The sequence below is a fragment of the Rhagoletis pomonella genome, unplaced genomic scaffold, assembly GCF_013731165.1.
Source record: "Rhagoletis pomonella isolate Grant_MI unplaced genomic scaffold, Rhpom_1.0 Rhpom_scaffold_00007, whole genome shotgun sequence".
Taxonomy (NCBI): Eukaryota; Metazoa; Arthropoda; class Insecta; order Diptera; family Tephritidae; genus Rhagoletis; species Rhagoletis pomonella.
The window spans coordinates 71436584-71462729 of record NW_023458561.1 but is presented as its reverse complement, the minus strand read 5'-3'; the positions used below and the strand labels follow the sequence as shown (position 1 = coordinate 71462729).

General features: G+C 34.7%; 1 protein-coding gene across 1 annotated transcript in view; it reads left to right on the top strand.

Moving 5' to 3' along the window:
* Positions 1-26146, top strand: part of LOC118743519 (rap guanine nucleotide exchange factor 4) — a 95784-nt gene that overhangs the window by 30120 nt on the left and 39518 nt on the right. The window contains 4 exon segments of the mRNA XM_036476253.1: positions 5582-5728; positions 20259-20310; positions 22622-22713; positions 26019-26105. Of these exon segments, the coding sequence (XP_036332146.1) occupies positions 5582-5728; positions 20259-20310; positions 22622-22713; positions 26019-26105 (378 nt within the window).

Sequence of the window (26146 nt, the reverse complement as noted above, 5' to 3'; positions counted from 1 at the left end):
TGTTCGTATCTTAGCTGCAACAAGGTAGTGATCCGCGTCGAGGTTTTGCCCAAGAAAAGGTACATCTTTTCTACCGAAAAATGCTGCCCTCTTAGTGCCCCCTACAAATCCTAAGAAGAGGGCAATGAAAAGGCAACATTTTTTAGAATAAACCCTCGCCATTGTTAACTATTCACTGTGCACTGTTCGGCACTGTTTGTTTTTCAATACTAAATACAAACGTAATTCCCAAAATTGTTTAACTCACGACTGATTTGGATAAGGAAATTAGTTACATATGCTTGAAATGAGTTAATTTACATCTTTAAATAATTTTTCATAGTTGCAATTTTTCAAAAGTAATTTTTAATATTGTATATATTACAATAAAAAATCAAATTGTTGCCCCTTTCATAGTCGAAAAGGTTAAAATTTGTCTTATTCTGCTCTTTACCCCGCTGAAAAAATCTAAGGCACGGTGCACATTAGAGCGACGCGATAGGATAAGCGATACGATACGAATGCGACATCGACATGCTGAGTACGTGGGAATTGATAAGAAGCGACGAAAAACGGGCACACTTGCACGACAGCGACGCTGCGACGACATAATATCGATTGGTATCGCATGTCGTATCGCTCTAATGTGCACTGCGCGCATGTCGATGTCGCTGTCATATCGTATCGGGTATCGTATCGAATATCATATCGCTCTAATGTGCACTGTGCCTAAGAGTCACACACTTCCAATAAGGCAGAGTCAAATCTTTCGAACTGCTTCTGATATAATTCCGCCATGAATAGAACCATACAAATGTTCATATTACGTACTACTTATATACAACATATTCAGTTTCATTGACTCCAAACAGTTGGACAGATAGTGCTAAACTCAACGCAAAACTGCAATGGCAGTCATCGAACGCGAAACGCGTCCGTAGCCAATGCAAGACCCTGCTGTGCCAAAGTTATGGCACAGTTTTCTCCTTGGCAGACTTCCACTCCGCAAGACTGCCACGACATTACTTAGATCCATTACAACCCATTGCAGTTTTCGTAACAGCATTTGAAATTCAATAGGCGGTTTTGCATAGCTAGTCAGTTGGAGAAACGAAAGCGATAGCCACCAACGTTCGTTATGAAGGCAGTAGCAATAACGATGTCTATCATGCTCTTGGCGATGGAGTTGCTGTTTTGGATGGCTGGTTTGTTGGTTCATGGAACTGTTGCTATTGATGATGTTGCTCAACGATGTGCGATGAAAGATGAAATTTGGTCGTTACAGCTCGCAGAGGCCCTCATCATCCATACAAATATATGTACTAAGCAGATGCGATTGCGAAAATTCATATTGACATTATTTGTGCTACATCGCTGGAAGAATTTCTAGTTATGAAAGCAGACTTAATGAAATCAACTCTGCAAATGGCCTCCGCCGCTCCAGGTGATTTCCCAAGCATGTATGCGTAACCGCGACAGCAATGTTGGCTTCGGATGCTTTGCGCATTTGCATGCTGACGGCCGTGGTCAGCGTGAGGCTGCTGGGCACGGCATCGAGTGACGCTTGGCTGCCCACACGGCAGTGGTGCTGCGAACGCTTGTAAATATGTGTTTTTGTGAATACAATGTTGCACTTTGGGGATCGCGATTAATGCCATACTAACGTCAGTGAACCCAGTAAGACGTTGTTGCAATGGAATGAAATAGCACACGCGGTAACTGACGTTGGATTATATTGAAATATTGAAACTCAATTGAGTACACTCCGGTGCATACGCAACACACACACACACAATGCACGCCATTGCTTCTTGACTCTCGAGCAAGTGGAAGCTGAACTGTGTGGCCCATCAGATGTCAAATCAAGCGTGCAAGCATGCGAAAGGGCGAACGATACTGTAATGGTTTCCACGATGGATGAATGCATGAATGGTGTGCACGTGTGACACTCTTTTCAAATTCATGCACAATTTTAAAGTTCTCACAAAAGAAGTATGTAGTATGTATTCCGTGTGTTTGGTGTTGTAAAATCGGTCATTTCACATGCAACTTTGGCTGTGGTTTCGCCACCATTGTCAACACTGTCGCTGTCAACTGGAACGCAGAGCTTCATGAATTTTGATGTCTGCCAACGGCTACGCAGGCAAGCTGGTTTCAACTGCGGTTTTTTCAGTTACCCAGTCGACAGCTGTAAAAGCGATTCGCTGCTAAACCAAATATTACGTGTGCTTCATATAAACGCATTGCGGCGACAAACGTGTTAATAAATAATAGACTCTTTTATTTCAAATCACTCATATGTATTTAATTGCAACGGAAAACAAGTAAAAAAGTCTAAGTTCGGGCGGAGCCGAACATTAAATAGCCGGCGCCTTTCCGACAACTACCACCACTACGTGGTAAGCAGGGGTGGTTTTACCCCTATTTAAAACATATTCGATAGAACGTTCAGTTAGACATTATGAGATAAACTTATATAGTCTTATGTGGGCGGTATCACGCCCATTTTCCGAAATTCCAAATAATGTTACTTCTTTTCAAGAGATTGTTGTTGGTATCAATTTTGAGTAAATTAGCGTCTTTAAATATGAAACTTTAATCAATCAATTCTAGGGAAAAGCGTTTGCATCAACAAAAGCCAACGAACTGAACGAAAGAAGTAGTGAAGCTGAGTTCTAAGCAGTAGTGTTGCCAAAATTGGCAAGTTTATTTCCATTTTGGTAGGTTGGTAGCCTAGATTGGATTTTGGTAGGTTTCGCGACAAAAATAGTTATTTGTGAAAAATAGAAAATATGTATCTGCAAACATTTTAGCAACCTTGAAAAGGGCTTGTCAATAAATCCACTTAAGTCCACCATTGTCCCATTTACCAAAAAAAGGAAAGTCAACTTGATGCGCACCTTGGTGTCATTACAGGCACTCCTCCTTTGTCTATTCTGATAGAAAAAGAGGCCTGCTAGAGTGCCCCTCGTCTGCCCAATACGTTCAGCATGAAAAGGTGGGTTCTCAAGTCGTTCCTGGATGATCCCGAGTTATCCTTCTGCAACCCCCACAAGGTCAGAATTCTGGAAAGGGACCGCTTTGAAGCGATAATAACTATGATTGACGAAAGGTCACAATCCGATAAATTGAAGATGGACGGCGGGAGTACTGTGGCAGGCATACTTGGACCAAGATTCCAAGAAAGTCTGCCCATGGGCACATACCCAACGATATTTTAGGCGCAAGTCTTCGCAATTGAAGTCTGTGTTCCCGAATGTCTTCGTAGAAGAGCAAACAATTAATATTACGTTGGATAGTCAGGCAGCATTAAATGCCTTAGATGATCTTTTAGCATAACGCTGTGTTGGGATACGGAACATAAATGGTTTGATGGCAACGAAAGGGCTGACTTGACATTGAAACAAATTAAAAAAAAACCAAACAAATTTTAGTAGGTTTAGTTGCTTTTATTAGGAAAAAAATTTGTCCGTGGCAACACTGGTTCTAAGTATATTCACGAACTTCATAACAAAAGGGGAGTGTATAATAAGAGTTCAACAAAACTTATTCGTCTACCTTTTCATGTGAAAATCGTATGTACTTATGTATGCATGTACGTTAGGGTGGTCCTTCAAAAAATCAAATGAACGCGTTTATACAGTCTCACTTCCACAATCGGTAATACCACGGTCACAGATAACACAAATACATTTTGGTTCCGATTAGAGACGGTTGAGGTGTGTCGGATAGGGGACAAAGTACCAATTCCTCTATACCCAAAATCGATACTACCATAGTCGAAGATATCACATATACATGTAAGTTTTGGTCCCAATTGGAGTCAGTTATGACGTGTTCATAATCTGACCCCTGTGCGACACGCCTTAACCGACTTCAAGCGGGACCAAAATGTATATGGGTGTTTCCACCGGAAGGTCCACCACGACAACAAAAAAATAAAAGTTTTATATCTAACGTATTTACGGGCCGATTTGTCTGCTTTTTAAAATATATACTGGCTATGTAAGTAGAATCATGTTTGCATAAAATGGTGTTCCTAGGTGGTGCCAAGGTCGAGATATTTCGAAAAACGGTATTTATGGTCCGATTTGGTTCGAATTTGGCGAATGTGGTTGAAACATAATAAATCATAGATTTCCAATAAATTGACCCTGAATTGGCGCTGAAGTCAAAATATAAAGTATATTCTACATAAAATACATGTTTTATTTGCGTTGAAAATTCATTTAAAAGCAATATTAACAAAAATATAACGATGGAAATTTATGTCACGTCACGCCACGTCACGTCACGTTTCACACTTGGGGTTGTAAAAGAGAATTGAAACAATTTGCATTAATTCAAAAAACTCTAAAAACAACTAGAATTGCTCCAAATCATATCAAAATAAGTTTCATCAAAATAGCCATCCACAATTCGCAGAGTTTTGCGAACGAACCTCTCTTTAAATGCTTCTATTTCAGGACCAAGCAGTTCGATTGATTTAATTTTTCGGTTAAATATAGAGCTAATTACGTGCTATACAATGGCCCAAAAAAGTTAAAGAAAACAAATGGTATTCCTTTTTTGTATCACATTGAAATCGTACGACTGTCACGTGCGCCACCATGGGAATGCCCATATGTGATATCTTCGACTACAGTAGCATCGACGTAGGGGTTGAGGCGTAGGAAATCTGATGTACAAACTTGCTTCCTACATTTAAGGACCACCCTGATGTATATAGATCGCCGCTTATCTTTTAGACAAAAACGTGGGAAAATTACATATGAATTTAACATTAGAAACATAAAAGGAAAAAGTCCAACGTAGACTGGTAATGATTTCTTAATTTTCTATATTTGGAGTGACATCATTATGCTGGGACTTAGTTCACTTGTATATATGTACATACGTACATATGTATATGTGCGTAAGAATTAACGCAACGTAACTTATACAAGTAGATTATCCTCATTTTCGAGCTTAACTTCCTAATCTGTAATTAGATAAGCCATGTAAAATCTCTCGTTAATCTGTAATTACAAAATAATCTCAGATTAAACCGACAACTTTGCGGTGTCCAACTGAGTTTTATCGATTATTTTTGGGAAGAAGAGGAGAAATGTCAAATGTAAAAGAAAACAAAATTGCACCCCAGCGATGAAAAGATTGCACAATTTTTGATGTGCAATTAGGCGAAAAAGCTTCGGTGAGCAAATCCAATTTTTGGCAGCAGGTTTTGTACTTTAAACGACGATATGTGAGTAATCCGGCTTTTGAAAAAAAAACAAATATTGAAAGTAGTTAGGGCCTTTCTATACTAACAAAATAGTACAAACAAGTTAACTTTTGTAATATATACGGGTATATTTCAGTCGTAATAAAAATATTTTCTTAAGTCAGAGTATCCTCCCTATTGTCCTTGCAAATAATAATTAACACAAAGGACCTTAATTTAAAAGAATTTTTACTGTTTAGAAAGATTCTATTCTGCTCCCGAATTTAAAAAAAAAATCTTAAATTTAAATGCATCATTTTAATTTATGCATTAGGAAGATCAGTGAGTTAATTTTTTACATTTTATTTAATGTGCAATAATTTATTTGTTTCCTTATAGGCGCCTGTAACATTGTGCAACCTCGGGGTGGGCGCTACATTCGGTGAATCCATATTGCATGATCTTCCCCGGGACAGCACTGTCGTCACAAAAACCACCTGCGAACTGCTTCGCGTAGAGCAACAGGATTTTCGTCTCATCTGGGAGGTAAGTGAAATAAATATCACATTTTATTCTACTGGCATTTTGTGAAGATTCCCAAATGCCAGTTTTAATGATGTATGTATGTACGTACATATGAGCCGTTTATTTTGAAAGTGGCATAAGTGCCTTTGTTTTCAAATCGATATATGTAATGCCGAATTTCCACTAGGCATTGAAATGACAAAAAATTTATATCATTTAAAAAAATGCCATGTGGAAATGAACTTAATGATTATTTTTGAATGTAATGACACGATTATTTTTTAATGCCCGACTTTGTCATTCGTCATTTTTGCCATTTAATGCCTAGTGGAAATCCAGCATAAGGGTTTGCGTTTTAGTACTTTTAAAAATATTGATGCCAACCTTCGAAACGATTTACTTGTATTTGTTATTGTAGGATACCTATATTTTTTGCAGTATAAGTAATTTCGTATAGTCGTGCAAAAACCACCACTTTCATTACGGTAAAGTGACTTATGCCACTTTCAAAATAAATAGTTTAGAAAAATTACTCACTTAGGGCAATAAATTGCCCAATGTATTTTACTGAAGTGATGTTATAAAATGGCAGTAATTTACTAAAATTTATGAATAAATTAAATATGTACATATGTATTTATATAATAGTCTTATAATCTCATTACTTTAAACGAGCAATTCCTGTATATATGTATCAACATAAATGGGACGTTTCACATCAACCAGCCCAGAGCTCTATCCAAAATTCTAAGCAACTAAAAGTATAAACAGAACCAAATCACTGTGCGAATTCCGTCGGTCGGAGCGATGCCGCCGGGTGATATTCGCCGCAGCATTTCGCCCAGTAAAATAGAACAGAAATGAAATTCGCATCAAATGAATGACAAACAAAAAATTTAAAAATACAAAATCGAAGAGATGTATCACCAAATTTTGCTATTCTGAGTCTTGTAGATAATTATCTGCTAGAAAAATGGGGAAACAAAGCTACTTTTCCACTGAGAGCTGATTTTGTGACCGGCGGCAGCGGCAAAATTAAAAATAAATCTATTCTTGCCGAATTTCGTCAGACGAAATTCGTCGTGGCTTTGGTTATGGGCAATCTCATATCGATAGCTGAGTGGAAGATCGACCTATCTCGACAGCCAGCTCGAAAACGCTCTATCTCAAAACCTTTTCAAGAACGCCCTATTTCAGAATTTAATTGGAAAACACCCTATCTCAGCTGCCGATTCAAAAACGCCCTATATCAGCATATTTTCAATACATTTTGAAGTGAGATAGGGCGTTTTTGAACCGAATTTTGAGATAGGGTGTTTTCCAATTAAATTCTGAAATAGGGCGTTCTTGAAAAGTTTTTTGAGATAGAGCGTTTTCGAACTGGCTGCCGAGATAGGTCGATCTTCCACTCAGCCATCGATACACTGCAGTGTGTTTTAATTTTGGAAGCGAACTTTCTTCCAACGAATTTCGCCGAGCGATATATAGTAAGTCAAAATACTCGTAAGCTTATATATACCCTTTCGATTGCAAAGTGGTAGAATCTAAAATTCAAAATTGGGTCATTACTTTGCAAAACTGTTGGGTACGGTGACCATCCGTCCTTTATTTTAACCCCCTATCCTTTATGTATATTTTTTTTTCAATATAAAGGACACCTTTTGTCATTTATTTCTTAAACTGTGCTTTAAACCGGCTCAGAATTTTCCTTATAAAATATAATGAAAACTTTCGCCAATTTGTTTTCGATAATCTTTGTTTAATCTATAAAGCACAGGGAAAGTTGTGCCCAGGATCGTGTTGCACGCTGAATTTCCAGTTCCACTGAAAGAGAACAATAAACACCCTGCTGCACAGTGGCTCAAAACTGGCATTCATTCACTTAATTTTCCACTTAATTTGATTAATTTTTAATTTTTTTTTTATTAAAGCTTACAATATTTGCAAGAGACCAATTGAGCCTGATTTCTGAATTTTAATTTGATTATATTACATTTTTTAGTTCAAAATGCCGAAAAAGTAGCAATTTTGAAGAAAATGTATTCTCCTGTTCCAGTTAATAGATGTTACGTAACAAAAACTAGTTGAAAACAATTGTATGGTTCTCCCAAAACAAAAGAAATACACAAACAAATGTTGAAATGTTATAATAAAATGTTCACCTAAATAAATATTTTTTTTTGGTTTTAGTAAAAAATTGGTTGATAAATGAAGGCGCCGGTGGATTATGTGCATTGAATTCCAATGTTGAACCACTGTGTGCTATCTTCGTCGTGCAGTATGAATTATGGTAAACGCATTTTGGTAGCAAAGGATGGCGAAGTCCTTGAACCGGATTTGGCTTAATTTTTCGCTACAGCAGGGGAACTTGTACAATTAAATAATATAATGAACTGGTAAATATTTGATTTAAATTACGAAATGGGCAAGGTACTTTTATCATACGAGTTGTATTTCGAAAAAAAATTTCCTTTATTTTACGTTGGTTAATATGGTCACCGTAGTCATGACATATTATAATGTCTTTGGGATCGCTGATTACGAATCTTAAGTCCGATTTTCAAATTTTAAAATGGCGTATCCAATATGGCAGACGTATTTTTAACTATCTTCGGATCCGCTTTAGCGTAGTGCATATTTTTAGGCGTTGTTAAATATGTATATTCTTCTAGCGAGTGTTGCTAATTGTTTGTTCTTTGATATGATATCTACCGACGAGGTTGATGTCTAGACTAGGTTTTATAGAAACTTTTATTATAGCAAAGGTATCTGGACAAACAAGAAAGTAAGTTGATAAAAGCGTGGTAATTATTAACAATCAACGCATGTTCTTAGCCACTTGAAACTTAAAAAATTAAAAATTTTAAAGTTTTGGTGTAAAGTTGTTTGAAATGTGCAGTTGTTGGCTTTTTATAATGAGCTATACTTTTATAAGAAAAAAATAATAATGAACATTAGATAAGCAAACAAAAGAAAAATTGTTAAAAACTGGTCAAAATGTCACTAAGTTAATTAGTCGACGTATGCACATATAATCATATAGGGAGTTCACAAGGTGTTGTATACTGTCGTACTGTTGTATGTCATAAACTTTAAACGGCTAAAACTATATTTAAGGAATTCGCAAGCTAACATAAAAGTTTTATTATAAAATTTCACACAAATAAAAAATAGTTGGCGTTGATTTCAAGTCCTCTAAACGTTTATTTAGCCGTTAAAAACTTTACAACATACAACAATACGACAAGTACGACACCTTGTGAACCACCCAATAGTCTTATAACTACATTTAAATCTGTATTTTACTCAACAATTTCAGAAAATTCCTCGGTTTCCATTACAATTTTAACTACTGAAGTGTATTTTTTTATCTACCGGGCTTAAGTGGTTGTCGGTCTTTTAATTGGTCTCTTTTCATTTGATCAAACGTTTTTTGAAGAACATGTAAACATACATACAGTGACTCGCACAAGTATTCACGTGTTATTTTTTTTTTCAAGATTTATACAAAATTTAGGAAAATTCATCAAAATTTTGAGCTTTTTAATCTGAGTCTGTACCACATTTTTTTAGCATGCAGGTTTAAAGCCCATAACTGAAGTGCAAGTGTCAAGCGGCTAAAAAATTGCATTGATTTTTAATAATTTTTTCAAGTGCAATTTACAAAAACTGGCGTTGATTTTTATAAATTTTGTTGCGAACGGTCGCCCGCATTTTATTTTATACGAAATGCATGCTCATATGGAACAAAGTGCAAAAATCCGTCAGCAAAAAAAAATATTAAAATTCAAAGCGATTTTTTAGACGCTTGAGACTAAAATTATATATGGACTATAAAACTGCATACAAAAATATTGTAGATATGCAGATTAAAAAGCTCGAAATTTTGATGAAAATTTGATGAATTTTCCTAAATTTTGTATAAAGCTTGAAACTCTTGGTTTAATGGTTTTGGCTTGGACAATATTTTTATAAAAATTACTTGAAAAATGTTGTGAATATTTAAAAATCAAAACACGTGAACACTTGTGTGAGTCACTGTATGTTTCTGTGTTGCATGTACATTCCTTTTTTTCCAATTTCCTATTCCTACTTTCTGCACTGTAAAGCGAATTTCACTGTAATTGAAATCACTTTGATGCCCTCAGCGTAAATGCATTTTCGCGTGAATTCGTATTTCAATCAATCGAGTGTTTCCCAACCGCCCATTGTCTGCTCTGTCTGACGCTCCACTCCGTTAACATAATTAACGCAGACCGGATTTGCACTCGTGCACAAACAAACCAATCTTCTATTCATCGGCGGTAAAAAAATATAAAAATGGAGATGTACATATCGGCGTTTAAAGTACAAACCGGTTCTGCAAAACTTCGTAACTGAAATTTGTGCCGAAAATTGGATTTGCTCACCGGAAGCTGCTGGCATCAAGCCCTTGTCCATTCATACTAAAATCTCGATACTTAGATATAGGGAGAAGAGATAATTTGGGATAAAAGAAAGAACTGTTTTCAAATAAGACAAACTTTAGCCTCTCCTATATAATTTGGGCCACTTTCATACGAGGTTGCGCATTTTCTTGATAAGCGGTTTTGTACCTTAACCGACGATATGTACCTACAAAGGTGTATGTGTCTACACTAGGGTGGTCCAAAAATACACGTGAAAAAGTAAAGTCGGAATTTTTATGCTCTCACCCTCTAGGAGTGTTCTATACCGAAAAAAATATGCCCCTATTTTTTATTTTAAAATCGCAAAATATTTAGAGGTCGCTCAAAGCGCCCAAAGTTTTCCATGTATTTTGTATGGGGAAAAACAACTTTTCGTAGAAATGGTATAGAATTCTTAAAAATTAATATTTTTCTATCGGATAACTCGGTTTCTCTGCAGCAGATGCCCAATAAAAATACTTAATTGTTTATTTAACCATTTTTTCATCGCAACTATAATTTTTAGGTCCGCCAAAAACCCACAAAAACCCTGAAAAATTCAATGGGAGCCAATAAAAAATCGTTGGTATTAAAACATCGTTAAATAAACCATTGGGTATTATTATTGAAAGTCTTCTGAAGATAAGCAGAGTTTTCCGATCGAAAAATATTGATTTTCACGAATTCCTCAACATTTACACGAAAAGTTGTTTTTTTTTCCATATAAAAATACATTGAAAACTTTGAGCGACCTCTAAATATTTTTTGATTTCAAAATAAAAAAATAGTGGTATACTTTTTTTCGATATAGAACAACCCTAAGCTACACACATACATAATTACTATGAATATTTATACATATGTATGTGTGTACATGCGGCCGCTGTAGTGTAGTGATTAGCAGTGGGCTCTACCATTCCGCAAGGCACGAGTTCGAGCCCCGTTTCCGACCAACATCAAAAAAAAAACAAGTAAGAAAGTCTAAGTTCGGGCGGAGCCGAACATTAAATACCCGGCGCAAGTATTAAATATATGTTTTCCACCTTTCCAAAAGCTACCGCTACATGATAAGACGGGGTGTATAAATTTTAAGTAAATTAGCGTCCTTAAATTTCGACATATTGGAATTTCAAGCATTTCTGAAATTTACCGTTATATGAAAAGCGGCCGTAATTTTAGTCCGATTTCAACAATTTTCAGCGGTATGCTTTTATGTGGCAAGCACAATAACCGTACTGAGTTTGGTACAAATTGGTACAACGGTTACCGAGATACCTATATGTGATCATAAGTGGGCGGTGCCACGCCCATTTTTTTAAATTTTACCATAAGCGTATTTCTTTGTTAAGAATTGTTGCAACCATCAATTTTGAAAAAATTAGCTTTAATATTTACTGATTTATCGAGGATTTCGTATTTTTCTAAATTACCGTTATATGGGATGTGGGCGTGGTTACTGTCCGATTTTAAAAATTTTCGGCCATTTGGTATGCTGTACCAGGACCAACACTGTGCCAAGTTTGGAAGAAATAGGTGCAGAGGTTACCAAGTTATACACATGAAACCATAAGTGGGCGTGGCTACGCCCATTTTCAAAAAATTTCCAATATTCTTATCTTTCGTCTAAAAATCATTGTAAGTATCAATTTTGAGTGAATTATCTTCAGTAGTTACTAAAATATCGCAGTTTTCGTATTTATGAAAATTACCGTTATATGGGAGGTAGGCGTGGTTATTATCCGATTTCGCCCATTTTCAATACCATCCGTCCCATGCCCAAAAGAAGTCCACGTACCAAGTTTCGTTAAGATATCTCAATTTTTACTCGAGTTATCGTGTGCACAGACGGACGGACGGACAGACAGTCACCGCTTAATCGATTTCTCTTTTCATTCTGATCATTTATGTATACATTTGTCTATATCTATCTCGATTCGTTTTGCCTGTTACAAACAACCGTTATGTGAACAAAGTTATAATACCCTTGTGCACAAGTGCGCTCGGGTATAAAAAAACACAAACATTTTTTTTAACAACGGTCGCCCCTCCACAGGCAATGGCAAACCTCTGAGTTTATTCAGCCATGAAAAACAGCTTCTCATAAAAATACAATCGCCGTTCGGAGTCGGCGTAAACTTTAGGTCAACATCAATGAGCCTGCCACAAATAGGATGGGATGCTCTGCCAAAGACTAATGTATTCTGTACGCGCCAATCTATTACACTGGTTTACAGCAAAATTGTTCTTCAGACGCCCGAATCCAATTCCTATGTAAAATTGCGCGGTGATTCCGAAAATCGAAATTGGTTCGTAAGATATAAATACGTGATTGAAAGTAACCAGTTTTTGCTTTAAGCTGAATAACGGTAAATTGCAAATATCTCGAAAACGTATCCATAGAAAAAAAAAATTAACTCGATTTTCGGAATCACCGAACAGTTCTACATAGCAATTGGATAGTGGCGTCTGGAGAACAAAAAACAAATTAAAATTTGTGATCCAGTGTTATTATTGTGGGCCTATGCATTGTGGTGATGCATCTGTAACTTTTTACGCTTTTATTTTCAAATATAACGCGTGACTAGTGTCATACTGTCATCTTATTTTTATGCAGATTTGTTTGACAATTCATCATGGAAGGGCTCACGCCCCAACAATGCCTCCAAATTATTCAGCTGTTATATGAAAATCAGAGTTCTGTGAGAAAAGTTTTTGCACTTTTTTCTGCCCATCATCGATTTCCGCGACCACTGTTACCAATACCAAAGATCTCACACCTCGGGATTATTTTCTTTGAGGTTATGTGAAATAAAAAGCCTTCGTCGGTAAGTAAGCTACGATTTAAGACTTGGAAACCAACTTACTCGCATAGTTTACGAGATACCGGTAGCAATGCTGGAAAGAGAAATTGAAAATTGAACCTTCCGAATGGACGGCCTACAGCGTAGTAAAATTGCCAAAGTAAATGTCAGAGATTATTCTTTCGGGTAATAAAAATAAAAATTCCGGCATCGAGTTATGATTTAAGTATTATTTAAAATTGAAAAAAAAAGTTCTAGATGGAACACCCTATAAGGAAGTATTGAGCTCCGTGGCGTATGCATTACAGGTAGATTCCCTTTGTTGCGTTTTCGATTTTTTAAAGAAATTCAGCCTAATTTTGAGAGCTTCTTTTTGAAAAACATAAACCACTTGTTACAAGTTAGCTTAGGGCTATCAAGGGAGAAAGGGGTGGAGGAGGTTAAAAAGAGTTCAATTTGTTGAAGCACAACTCTCCTCATACATAGGTCGGATAGAGCTGTGACACTAATCCTTTTCGATACGTCGACCTCTAGTCTTAGGTCATGTAAGTCTATAAAAGTTCTAAGTATAATAAAAGTTTCTAAGTGAACTCAAGGGCGTGCCACATGGTCTGTGTTTATATATTTATTGAGACAGAACATTGTAGCAAAACTGGTTTCTATAGAATTTATCTAGTACCACTGAAGCGTCTATCAGACAGAGGTTCTAGCCATAAAGGAGGTGTACCTTACACACACCATAACAAAGAAAATGATAAATATCTTCCCAATGAAAGCGGTAATGCTGAGGTCAAAGGTTGCTACAGGAAAGCTTGGCAGCCCTTTAAGGTCAGCCTTATAATGGTCCACCAACCTTCCACTGTGTGATAAACACTAAAACATTGGTAAATATCCTTGCAAATATGCTCGCAAAACAACAAAAATTTAGTACAGTTTAAATTTATTTTTTAATCAGTTTATTTCAAGGATTGCAAAATTACAATGGACATTCAAGTGTTGCTTGATATTCTCAAATATTGGAGATCTGCGCTGAACGTTTTAATTCGTTTAAATATTCGTTATTCTCCATTTGAGATAAATTACATTAATCTATTCAATAACCCAATGTCTTCCCGTAGAGACGAACCGTTGGTTTTAAATTTTTTGATCCAAGCAGAAATCGACAGCTGAGTAGAAGACGGACCTATCTCGGCAGCCAATTCGAAAACGCCCTATCTCAAAAAACTTCTCCAGAACGCCCTATTTCAGAATTCGTTTCAAAAACGCCGTATATCAGCACATTTTCAATACATTTTGAAGTGAGACCAATTTCTGAGATAGGGTGTTTTTCAATACGATTCTGAAATGTGGCGTTCTTGAAAAGTTTAGTTTTTTGAGATGGGCGTTTTTGAACTGGCTGCCGAGATATGTCGATCTTCTACTCGGCAGTGGAAATGCAGTTGAAGTTGCATATGTTTTTTTGTTACTATTTGAATCGTTTATTTTGGAATTGACATAAGTCACTTCACATCTCCTGTGTTCAAATGACAGCTTACTTGTACATAGACGAGTGGCTTATTAATTCAACTTCATCAACCAAGGGTAAAAGGTTTTGCCATTAACTAGTTTATGACGATAGAAACATTTACAGATGCATTCATTTTAATTTAAGAATTAGAAGTTTTATTGAAGATTGATACTTTGATACTTAAACAATTTTTTTTAATGATACTTTTGATCCATTGTAGGGAATTTTGGTGATACATTTCTTCTGAGCGCCGCGGCAATACTGAATGTAATTACAATTACGCTTCTGACTTTCTTTATGTTGGATACAAGAAACAAACACGGAATATATGAGTAGTGATCGGACTAAAAAAAAATTCTGTGTGGTAGAATTTGGACGAAAATTTAGTACATTTTAAACCCATTTTGTAGAACTCAGTTTTTGGACAGTCTATTATTTATATATTTTTTTTATGTATTACGAAACGAATTTATAATAAGTATTTATAGTGTCGGACAAAATAATAGGGTCGCGACAGTTTGACAAGTTTTAACTATTTTTTTGTTTAAGGTATATTAACACCATATAAATCCGAGTCTCAAACTTTGTGAAAAAAAAAAATCGACAAAGTTTCACCTAAGTTTCAAACATTTTCATTTTATTAGAATCTCTAAAAAAAAATTAAATTTTAGTATAATAAAGTGCAAATTTGCAGTTGCTAAAAAATCTCGTTGAGTTTGGCCAAATTTTTTTTTTGTGTTGACAGTGTACCGCTGTACCTTCTATATAAAGACATTTTTCGAACAGACTTTCTGCGACCTTGCGGAGGGCTGCCAGCTTTTCTTTTAATCATATAGTGTTTAGTGTTGGACAAGTGGAACAAGTACCCGATTTAAAATATCCGCTGTTGAAAACAGCTGCGTGCCATATATTTTCAATTTTTTGCTACAACGTATAACTGTGAGTATTTGTGCTGTGCAATGAAATCGGTAAAGTCAAAATACCGTTCACAATTAGTTGCATTCGCGTACCTGAAAATTATTGAAAGTTATAAAAACTATCAGCTTTTTGTGTTCGCGTACGAAAAAAACTTGCAAAGTAGGGAAATTGAGAGGGCAAAATGACATTTCATTTTGAGGGAAAGCTGCTAGTTTCTGCTGGAAAAATGTTTGCCAACAAGAGAACAGCTGATCAAAAACAGCTGGTTGGAATTTACGCAAATCCCTTAATTGAATTTGATGATTTGGAAGTTGAAATAGTAAGATTCGAGTAATTAAACTAGCAAGAAGTAAGTAATCATTCGTTTAGACAGTGAACTATGTCTGGATAAGACTTCGGGATTTGTTTCCTTATGTTTCTGATTTTATACCTTTGTATGTAAACAAAATTTCTAACTTGCAAGTTTCTGCAAATTTTCTGTTCGCGTACTATTTTGGATATTTTTCTCTTAGAACAGAACAGATGAGATTTCGCCGGAACTTTGCTGTTGGACATTTTTAACTGGAGATTTTAAAGGAACGTACCAATTGACTAACCAACATTTAACAGAACTGCTACGAACGGCTTTAACCCACGTAAAACTAGATTTTGATAATTTGGCCAAATACTCTTTTGAATTCTCTTTAATATCTCTCTTAGGTACATTAGAATGATAATGTTTTAATGTTTTTATTTCTAATAATATATGTATTTAAAAATAAAATTTTAGTTTTTTTTTTGTTTTTTTCTTGTGGCTCTTTGTAGCATTTAGAATTTACATGTGGCCCTTTTCGGCCTCGGCCTTGCCCACCCCTGCTATATACTATGTACATCAGGGATGGAAAATGGAAATTGTAAATTGTACCTAATTCGAAAAAATAATTGTACGTAGATCACAACTTTAAGCTATGTTTAAATTTGAAAAAGGCCCTTCGAGTCACTTAAGGAAAAAATTTAAAAAAGCAATTTTTTCTCATGCATCACTGAATATCGTTTTGGTACGTTTCTAAACCATTTGTATACACGGGATGCCTCTGTCCTACGCATACTGACACAGATTTCAAAAGAAGAGATTGGTCAGGCGGTAGCCTTGAACAAAATGACCCCGCTTATTAGGGACAACCGTAACTTCGGTTGTTGTAAAGGACTTCGTTTATTTTGACGCCCGCACAAACATCACTACCAAGGTTAGGCTGGGACGCAACGAAGAATAACTCTTACCAATAGATGTCATTTTTAACAATTCGAGAGCAGAAACCCTCCCATCGAACAAAAATCACGCTTTACAAATATGTAATCACTTTTGTCCCACATTCGAGAGAACATATTTACACAAGGTCTGTGGTCCTTCAGATTGGTTTCGCTACATTAGAGTGTACCTAAAAAATACTGCATTTGTACCCTCCATTTAAAAAAAGGTCTAAAAAGGGTATAATTGAGCCTACTTTTCCATTACAGACTTACAAACTTACAAACATATGTATGTACATAATGAATATTTACCTTAATTGGCTGATAACAAAAACAACTGCGACAACTACCTTCAAAACTTCGGAGAGTTCAACAACAAACGATAAGGCCACTAAGCAAATGTACACACATATGGAGTATATCGTCGGTGATACTGCAAAACGTTCTATGTCACTTTTCACCTCTGATGCTTAATTGATCCGTTATCTGCATCTGATCGCTTCTGGCAATCGTTCATCTTCATCGGCCAAAGGTAGACAGTTTTGTCATTCGTTTCTTAGGGTGTAACGATTTGCAGATGCATTCCGGTGCAAGTAAGAGACCATTTAAGTGTCAAAGGTACAAATTGACATAGACCGTTTTGCAGTATCATCGACGATATAGAATATTACACGTATAGAAAGAGATATCAGCAATGTGGAACCGTAACCAATTCGGGAACTTTTATTATTGCTTGTTGTTTATAATAGTGAAAAGGTGACGTTCGCCGTAGCTCGTAGCGTTTTTTCAATGCCGTTCGCCGTTCGCCTTTCGCAAGCCTCCGAGTATATTCCGCCATTGTATTTCAGTTTTTAGGGTGATTTTTATGTAATTTTAGGTTTTTACCATACACCATACCTCATTTCCCCTTTGTTATATTTTCTGATTAGCTAATCGTGAAAACAATTAAAATAAATATAGATACTATATATAAATTACGCCGTCTCCGAACGGCAGATGGTTTATTAAAATGTATTACTAAGGCGTTCATGTTCCGAAATCCCCGAATTTTTACTGTGACTTATTTACAGAGTGAAAGTGGTGTTGAACACGAAAAAATAATTCACGAAATACGAAAAATACAGAACAATAAAATTTAGATTCAAAGTGATCTTAAGTCATTTGCACTCGAAAGTGAATTTGATTAAATTACGGACTCTTTTACTAAGGTGCACTATGCTCCACGTAAGACCAAATGTGGCGACAATGAATCTGTGTGGTTTCCTTTTTGGATTGCTAAGAACTGTGCGCTTAGTGCAAAATGCATAAAGTCAAAAGCCCGACAAATCCCGGGATTATTAAAATGCTTCGGGATTGAATGCCCTAGTATGTGCTTTCACATGGTATCGATCATATCAATAGCGCGCCCCATTTCAAAATGATATAGTTTGCCACTAATGTTTGCTTATTTATTTTTAAGAAGTTTCAATAACCAATCTAACAAAACCCAAGTTTTAAAAATTGTAGAAAACTAAAAAAATTCATCAAACTTTCATACAAATTTTCATTTTTTTTTTTTACTATACAATTTTATAGCGCATTCAATTTTAGTGCAATAATGTGCATGCTTCAAGTAGCTGAAAATTACCGTTGATTTTTTACATTTTTTTTTTTGTCTCATTTATTTTCATATAACGAATAACTAAACAAAATTTATTTTTATATAGCCAAACTGCAACATCTTTGGGGGAAAAAATTCTAAAAGATCAAAGATATTTTTTAGCCACTTGAAACCTGCACTAAAATTGAATGGGCTATAAAACTGTATACTTAAAAAAATTCTAACACTCCTGAGAAAAATGTTTGAAATTTAGATGAAAATTTGTTGATTTTTTTTTTAAGTTTTCTACAAAGCCTTAAACTTGGGCCTATATGGGTTTTGTTGGAGAATTAATTGTACACTGAGAGCAAAATCAACCAAGAACTGGTTAATATTACCAAATTTAAACTTGAAAAGAAGTCAACGTGATTTTTGGTTAATATTACCAATTTCAAGCTTGAAAAAGAATCAATGTATTTTCAACCATGATTTGGTAATATTAACCACAATTTTGTTTACAATAACCAAACTTTTGGTAGGCGATTTTTTCGTTTGAACCGCTTATGTTCTGCACTTCACAGATGCTTTTTCATAATTCGGAGATACAAAAAATGTATAATCATTTTAATACGTTGCCTCTGACGGTTCAACTACAAGTTCAACTACAGCCAGGCATACGCATTGGTTTTAAAATTTTCAATTTGGATCATAGTCCTTACAATCGCTGTATTAACCATGAAAAAACCATTGTACTTTTGGCTCAGTGTATTTTAATTGAAAATTCTTAAAAAAATAAATAAATAAACATTGGTGACAAACCATATCACTTTTCAATGACGTGCTATTGATATGACCGATACACTTGAAGGTATGACATTTCCTGCCGTGGTAAGAGCGCGCTCAAAAAAACGCTAGCGTGTTGCAAATGTATGTATGTATGTATGCAAGCGCACATATCTACATACATGCATACAAATTCAGTTAGCAATTTCTTTAAGGTTTGTTGCGTTGCAGTTCATTCACAAAAAGTTTTTAGTGAGTATAGTGAGACGTGAGAATTCACCTCCATACGTGCATACATACTTGCTTTGATTGATACGATCTTTTGCTTCTGTTTAATAAAAAGTACGCTCCAATATAAAGTGTAAGGGAATGAACGCCAACGCCACCTTTGGCTGTAACGGCAACGGTGTTATAATACGTGAAAAAGGCAAAGCAAGGAGACGGTGGTCACAAATCGCCGCCAGCGACGATGCTAATTCATGTGTGCTACTCCGTTATGCACGCAGCTCCAATCAGGAATTTCCGTTTGGCTGCAACAACTCCCTCAACAACATCTCTTCACTCAACACTGACACCTTGATTACATCGCTTGTACCACCACAAGCAAGGCTATCGCTGCAACGACCCGCTCGTTTCTTGAAATCACTGCCACACCAACGTCCGAACGTAATTGAATGTGTATGCTTTCTTTGCACATTGACTACCCTGAACTTAGCACTTTCATCAAGTCTTAAAATTAGTTCTAATTTTCGATATATGTATATTAGACTGCATCACTCCCCATACAAAAAAAAAATCGGTACTATTTTTCCATTGGTATTATAAAATCTATTATATTTTAAGACGTCGACCAAAATATTTCGGAAAAATATTAAGATTTAAGTGAGCTGGACCAATTTCAAAATACCTCAAAAAATGGAGTTTTTTATGAATAAAAATAGTTTCTTAAAATTTTTTTTTGATTTTTAATATTTTTTTGCAGATTTTTTAAGCTTAATCTGTTTTGTCATCTGAGGGAACTTTTTTCAAAAAGTTCTTTAAGAAACTATTTTTATTCATAAAAAACTTAATTTTTGGAGGTATTTTCAAATCGGTCCAGCTCACTTAAATCTTAATATTTTTCCCAAATATTTTGGTGAACGTCTTAGAATATAATAAATTTTGTAATCCCGGCGACGGAAAAACCGCAACTTTTTTTGGTGATGCAGTCTAATGTATATACATACATACTGAAATACATATGTATGAACAAACTCGCATAATATTACTCTCACATAATATTTTGTTTTTTTCTTGCTTCTTACAGAAGAATAAAGAATTAATGAATGATATAATTACCAGCTGCAAATTGAAGAATGGTGAGTTATAATAAATTTTGTTAGTACATATATGTATGTGTAATGGAAGCTCAAAACATATTTAGCTAACTAATTCAAAACTATTCTGATAATTTAATACGTCAGTCTGGGTTCGCTTTTGAACTGTAAATATACATTTGGATGCAAAACGGGGGTGTCCGATTGCCAGCCAAAAATTTGGGTGCGCTGTTAGGAACAATTGTTTTATGTATAAAAATCGTCGCCTGAATATGAGGCCATGAGAGCACATTTTTTTTTTTTTCATAATTAACTTCTTAAAATTGGTTCAAATTGGTAAGCTTTAAAATAAAGGTCGCGTATTCCTTAATTTGGTGTACGCTATGTTGTCTTTCACCTCAAAATAAGCGAATAAGCGACTTTAGTTTTAAAATTTATCGCATTGGAGTCTACATATTTTGAGTAGGTAAATGCAAAAAAAAAATAAAAAAATGGGTTACGCCTCTTCTGCTCTCACGGCCTCATATAAGTTTATCGTAACAACCATTTTGACGATTTTTAGTTATAGATACAGTTAAATATTTCAAAATAAGATCTTTCAAATGGCCTTATTTACTTTTGGATATATTCTTCAGTTTCCGATAATTTAGTAAACATTTTCTTCACATTTTGCCGTAGAAGAAAATCCTTCGTAAACTCAAAAATAAGTAAACTGCAAACAAAGAAAACTAAATATTTTAAAAATTTCGTGCACCATTAACGTTCGCCGGTACTTAAGGAAAATCTATAATCACGTTACAAATTCAATCACGATTTCCCAAAGTCTGCCGAAAGTAACTTACGACAATACTTCACCCAGGCGACGATATGTATGTTCATATAAAGGTGGCCTCAAACAGATGTGACAATACCGGTGCCATACAAAAATTTACGATATGTGACCAACACAAAACATTGCGGTATATAGCAGTGCTCAAACAGATGCGGTATACATACGGTGACCATATTTATGGGAGCCGAATACGGGACAAAAAATAATTTTTCATATTATTTGCAAAAAAAACCTACAGCTTAAAGCCTTATTCAATGATCCTAGATGTATTATAGTAACATCAAAAATTTGTAGGATATTCTTCTCGAGATTTTTACCGCGCCAAATTTGTTTAAAAAGATTCGTTAAATTTAGTACAATAAAGTGCAATTTTTAAGCCGGTAGGACTTACCGTTAATTTTTGGCCTTTTTTTTTAGACGGTGTTACAAATTTTTTTCATACAAAGTATGTTCGACAACTTTTTAAAAGAGAAGAAAATGAGCAGCACTTTCCACTTGTACTTTATTATACTAAATTTTAATGAGTTACAAAACTGCAAGACAAATTTTTTTTTAAGATTCTAACTAAAAAGTTTAAAATTTTAGTGAAACATTGCAGAATTAGTTTTTAGAGTTTTTTGCACAAAGTCTGAAATTTGGATTTATATGACTTTTGTTAAGAAAAGAGCTTTACTTTCACAAAAAAATAGTAAACATTAAATACACTAAAGACAAATAGCCAAACCTTGCTAAAATGTCGAGTCCTAATTTATATTTTGGACACTATATGTATCCCTCGATTACAATCACAGTCATTCGGGTTAGAAAATAATAACTGTTTATGGAGAAAATTACGATCATACATATACCAACATCTCTTAAAACTGGTTCATGGCATGCCATTTTAATGTACCGTTAAGGCGTCGAAATACCGAACACCGAATACGGGACAAATGCAGGATATCAAAAAAATACAGAACATTTGGCGTCCAGTATAAAATTAATAAATTAGCAGGACAATTGGTCAAAAAAGAGGACTGTCCCGTATAATACAGGACGGATGGTCACCGTAGGTATACAGGTGCGATGCGATGCTTTCAAAAATTGTATCTCAGCAAGCACGATATCGATCGCACGATTTGAGTGTCTTTTTCATTGTGGAGTTCTGAAATTGTAAATTAATAATTCAACTCGTCAATTATTACCCCATATTATTCTTACCATCTGATGTATTCGGAATATGAAGATTGACGTGAGAAAGATGAAGCGCCACAGTGTGTCGTATTGCACCAGTTTGAGGGCCTTTTTGCTTTCTATCGTTATCGCATCAAATACGATATCTTATCGCATCAAATACGATATCTTATCGCATCGATAGTATCGCATCTGTTTGAGACCACCTTAACGAGCTAAGAATGCACTTAGAAAAAAAAAACCAAAAGCAGATCGGAAAATTTAGTGTAATTGAATTGAATTTGAATAGTTATTGGCTCTGGGTTATTTATGTATGTGCATACGCAAATTATCTTGTATTTTTTTAAGGATTCGGTTCCGGTGTATCACCAGTTGCGTCATCGCCAACTAAACGCCCATTAAGTCCAGACCATCCGAATCCCGCATTACCAATTACCGAGGTAAGAACCGCTGATAACACAAATTATGGACTATGATTTAAGAAATTATTTTCACAAAAAAAAAACAAATATTTGTACAGTGAGCAACTTTATTACTCGTTTTTTTTTTTTGTATTATGTCTTTGATATTAAATTTCATCAAGAAAAATTAAAAAAATTAACTTTTTTCACATTATATTTAGTTACGATGCTGTAGTTACGACTGCTAAAATGATATGACTAGAAGCCGAAACGAAAAACGAAAATGCCAGAATTTCACAAAACATTAATATTCGGTTTTTAATACCAAATATTTTCAAATATGTAAATGCATACAATATTAGGGACTACTTCATATTTAGTACCTACCCTATTATTTAAACGTTTTGGCGTGTAATTTATTGTATTTTATGGATAGTCTTGCCGGATTTTCGCACATTTTTTCTGAAACCTTTCTTTTTGCCCTCTTCGTAAAGAAATCGGCCTCTGTAGAACCCGCCTTTCCAACTTGTCCCAAAAATTTTCGATGGGGTTTAAGCTAGTAGATTGCGGAGAAGTATAAATCAATTTAGGATATTGCAGAACAGCCATTCAAGGACATTCTGAGCAGAATTCCTATTTCCTCAGATGATTGTTTCAAATTTTGCCTCAATATATTAAATAAATAAATATCCTCGTTCGTAATATTCTCGATAAAAACGAGATTTTTACTTTCCGTGATGAAATTCACCCCAAACTATTACATGGCTGCCTCCCTCCTTTATCGTCGGTTTTAGGCGCTGCGGCTTCAACGCTTCATTAGGCTTCCAACAAGCCATTCTTACGTATGTGCATATATGTTACTTCCAAGAAGGTTGAATTTGCTTTCGTCTACATATAAAAGTAACGATTTATGTATAAGAGCAAATCCCACGAATTGTTCCTTTTTAGTGCCATTAAAACGTTAATTAACTAAACTTATCTTAAAACATTTATTAAGGCGAAGAAGTACTGAAATTACTAATATTTTCATTGTCCCTCGAAAAAATTATAATTGTTTTTTTTTTTAATAACTTTGGTATGCTTTCAAATAGAATGTTCATGGTTGAGGCAATGGACGTGGGCTCAAATATAACATATCTGTGACGTTTCAAGAGTGCACCACGAAATTAAAAAGAACATGGCAACATGCAGAATATCAGCTATTTTGTAATTTTTGAAATTTTACGATTTTTTTTAATTTTAATAACTTAAGTCACTTCAAAATGTTAAATTTAAGCGATGAAAATGAAGACTAGTGTCTCACCAAATGAAAAAAAAAAATACATTGAGTAAAAGATGACTCTATGATGTGAGAAACTAAAATTCCATTTTTTGAAATTTCTATTGTTGCACTCGAAATTCATTCAAAAATTGTTATATACATGGAGAAAGAAATATACATACATATATGTGCATAAGGAATATGGTGTAAACATTTTAAATGCCAATATTTAATCACTTTTAAATAATAAGGCTTTTAAGTTAAGGCGTGCGAGTAAACTTGTTAGATGACTGCGTATGGTGCTACGTGGCGTATACGTTATATACGCAGGTATGAGGGTATACATATGAGCATAAGTGGTTATTTTTGCTTTTTCAACCGACTTCACAAAAAGGCGAGGTTATCAATTCGTCGGAATATTTTTTTTTTTTACGTATGTTACCGCATAACTTTGGACAACGTGAACCGATTTCTATAATTATTTTTTTAAAGGAAAGGTGTTGCCTAATTTGGTTTGGATCCGAACATTATATCATGAAGAAATTAACGATAATCTTAAATTTTTATATGAAAGCTGAAGTCGTTTTTTTGTTTTTGTGCTTAAAAATTACTTGTTTAGTATATCTTTTTTAAGATTTCATATAAACACAATTTCGCGATGGAATCTTGTTCTTTATAAAAAAAAACTGAATATAATGCATTTTCGAAGATAGGTGAACCACCATTTTCGACCAAAACACGTTTTTGTCGATAAATGCAACAACTCGTGGAATTCGCTGATATTGGTAAACTTTTTCTCGTTCGTTCGTTTATCAATGATTTTTTTTCCTCGTACATTGAGTCCTTCGGACGATTGGTTTGGGGTATACCTACCAGAGATGCAAAAGTAGGTACAATTATACTTTCTTCCGACGTTTGGTGACAGTCACTAGATTTTAGGCACAACAATCATTGGTCATCTTTGCGCTTTTTCCCCTTTCCTCTACCGTGATAATATAACTACTTATAGGACGGGAGAAGCTTCATTTTGAAGAATAAACAATTCTAAAGAAAAGTGGTCAAAAGGAAGAAATTAAAAAAGGCATATTATGTATATGTATTCTCTTAAACATTTTACATTGCATTTAGAGCAGCCACTACCAAAAATTAACACTTTACTTAGCTATCCTCAAATTCGTGTTTTTTTTCTATTAATTTTAACGCTTACTTTCACTAAGTCAAATTCAATGGCATTTTCGGTCAAATGAGTTAAAACAAATTGTCAAATGGGAATTAAAAAAATGGTCTTTTGATTGATTTAGATCAGAATAGGCCATCAGGCGTGTACATGCTCTGGTAAAGCGGCTATTTCTAAATTTTGGGCCCATAATAAATATCATCGATAAAGTTAGGGATAAAAGAAAGAAAGTTGTGTCAAAATATGTCGACAAATTTTGTTGTCAAAATATGACATATGTCTTCACATTTCATATTTTCTTTAGATGAGAACTACAGCTATTGCTTCGAAGTTACTTACGGCAATTTGATTATTTTCTCTTAACTTGCTGCACCTATAAAAAGGAATTGGATAAATTAGCAGACTTTTACTGTTATTTTATAAAAATCTGGATAAAGAAGTACACTTGGCAAATCCATCTTTTGGATTCATGTTTTAAATAAAATTTATAAAAAAAAAACAACAACAAATGAATATTTTAACCTTTTTTATTTACAATGTGTCTCATTTAGGTACATTTATTTTATAATATTTTAGGTACAATCTGAAATTTCCAACTTTAATCCCTCTCACTTACTCAGCAGCGAGTTTTTAGGATTTTGAAGAGGCAAAATTTTAAGCAATTATATGAAAAAAATGGCAATGGTGCGCAGTTTTAAAGTGACTCACTGTACATTGCAAAATGAATTGTAATGAATTCCGAATTCGCCCCGTTGCTGTTGCGAATGACTGAATTTAGGAATTCCCTACTTTTTATTCAACTAAAAAATAACAATTTTGTTACTACATACATATTTCTATTTGTTTTAAATCTTTACCAATGCTGCAAACAACAAAAACCGAATCAAACATCAACATCATGCTCAGTCACCGAGTCCTAATATGAATCGGATGGGATGGGCTTTGCGTATTCTTCTCGTCGCTGATAGCTCAAGTTGTCTGAGGGATAGAAAAGTAAGTGAACACTTATATATATATATATATATATATATATA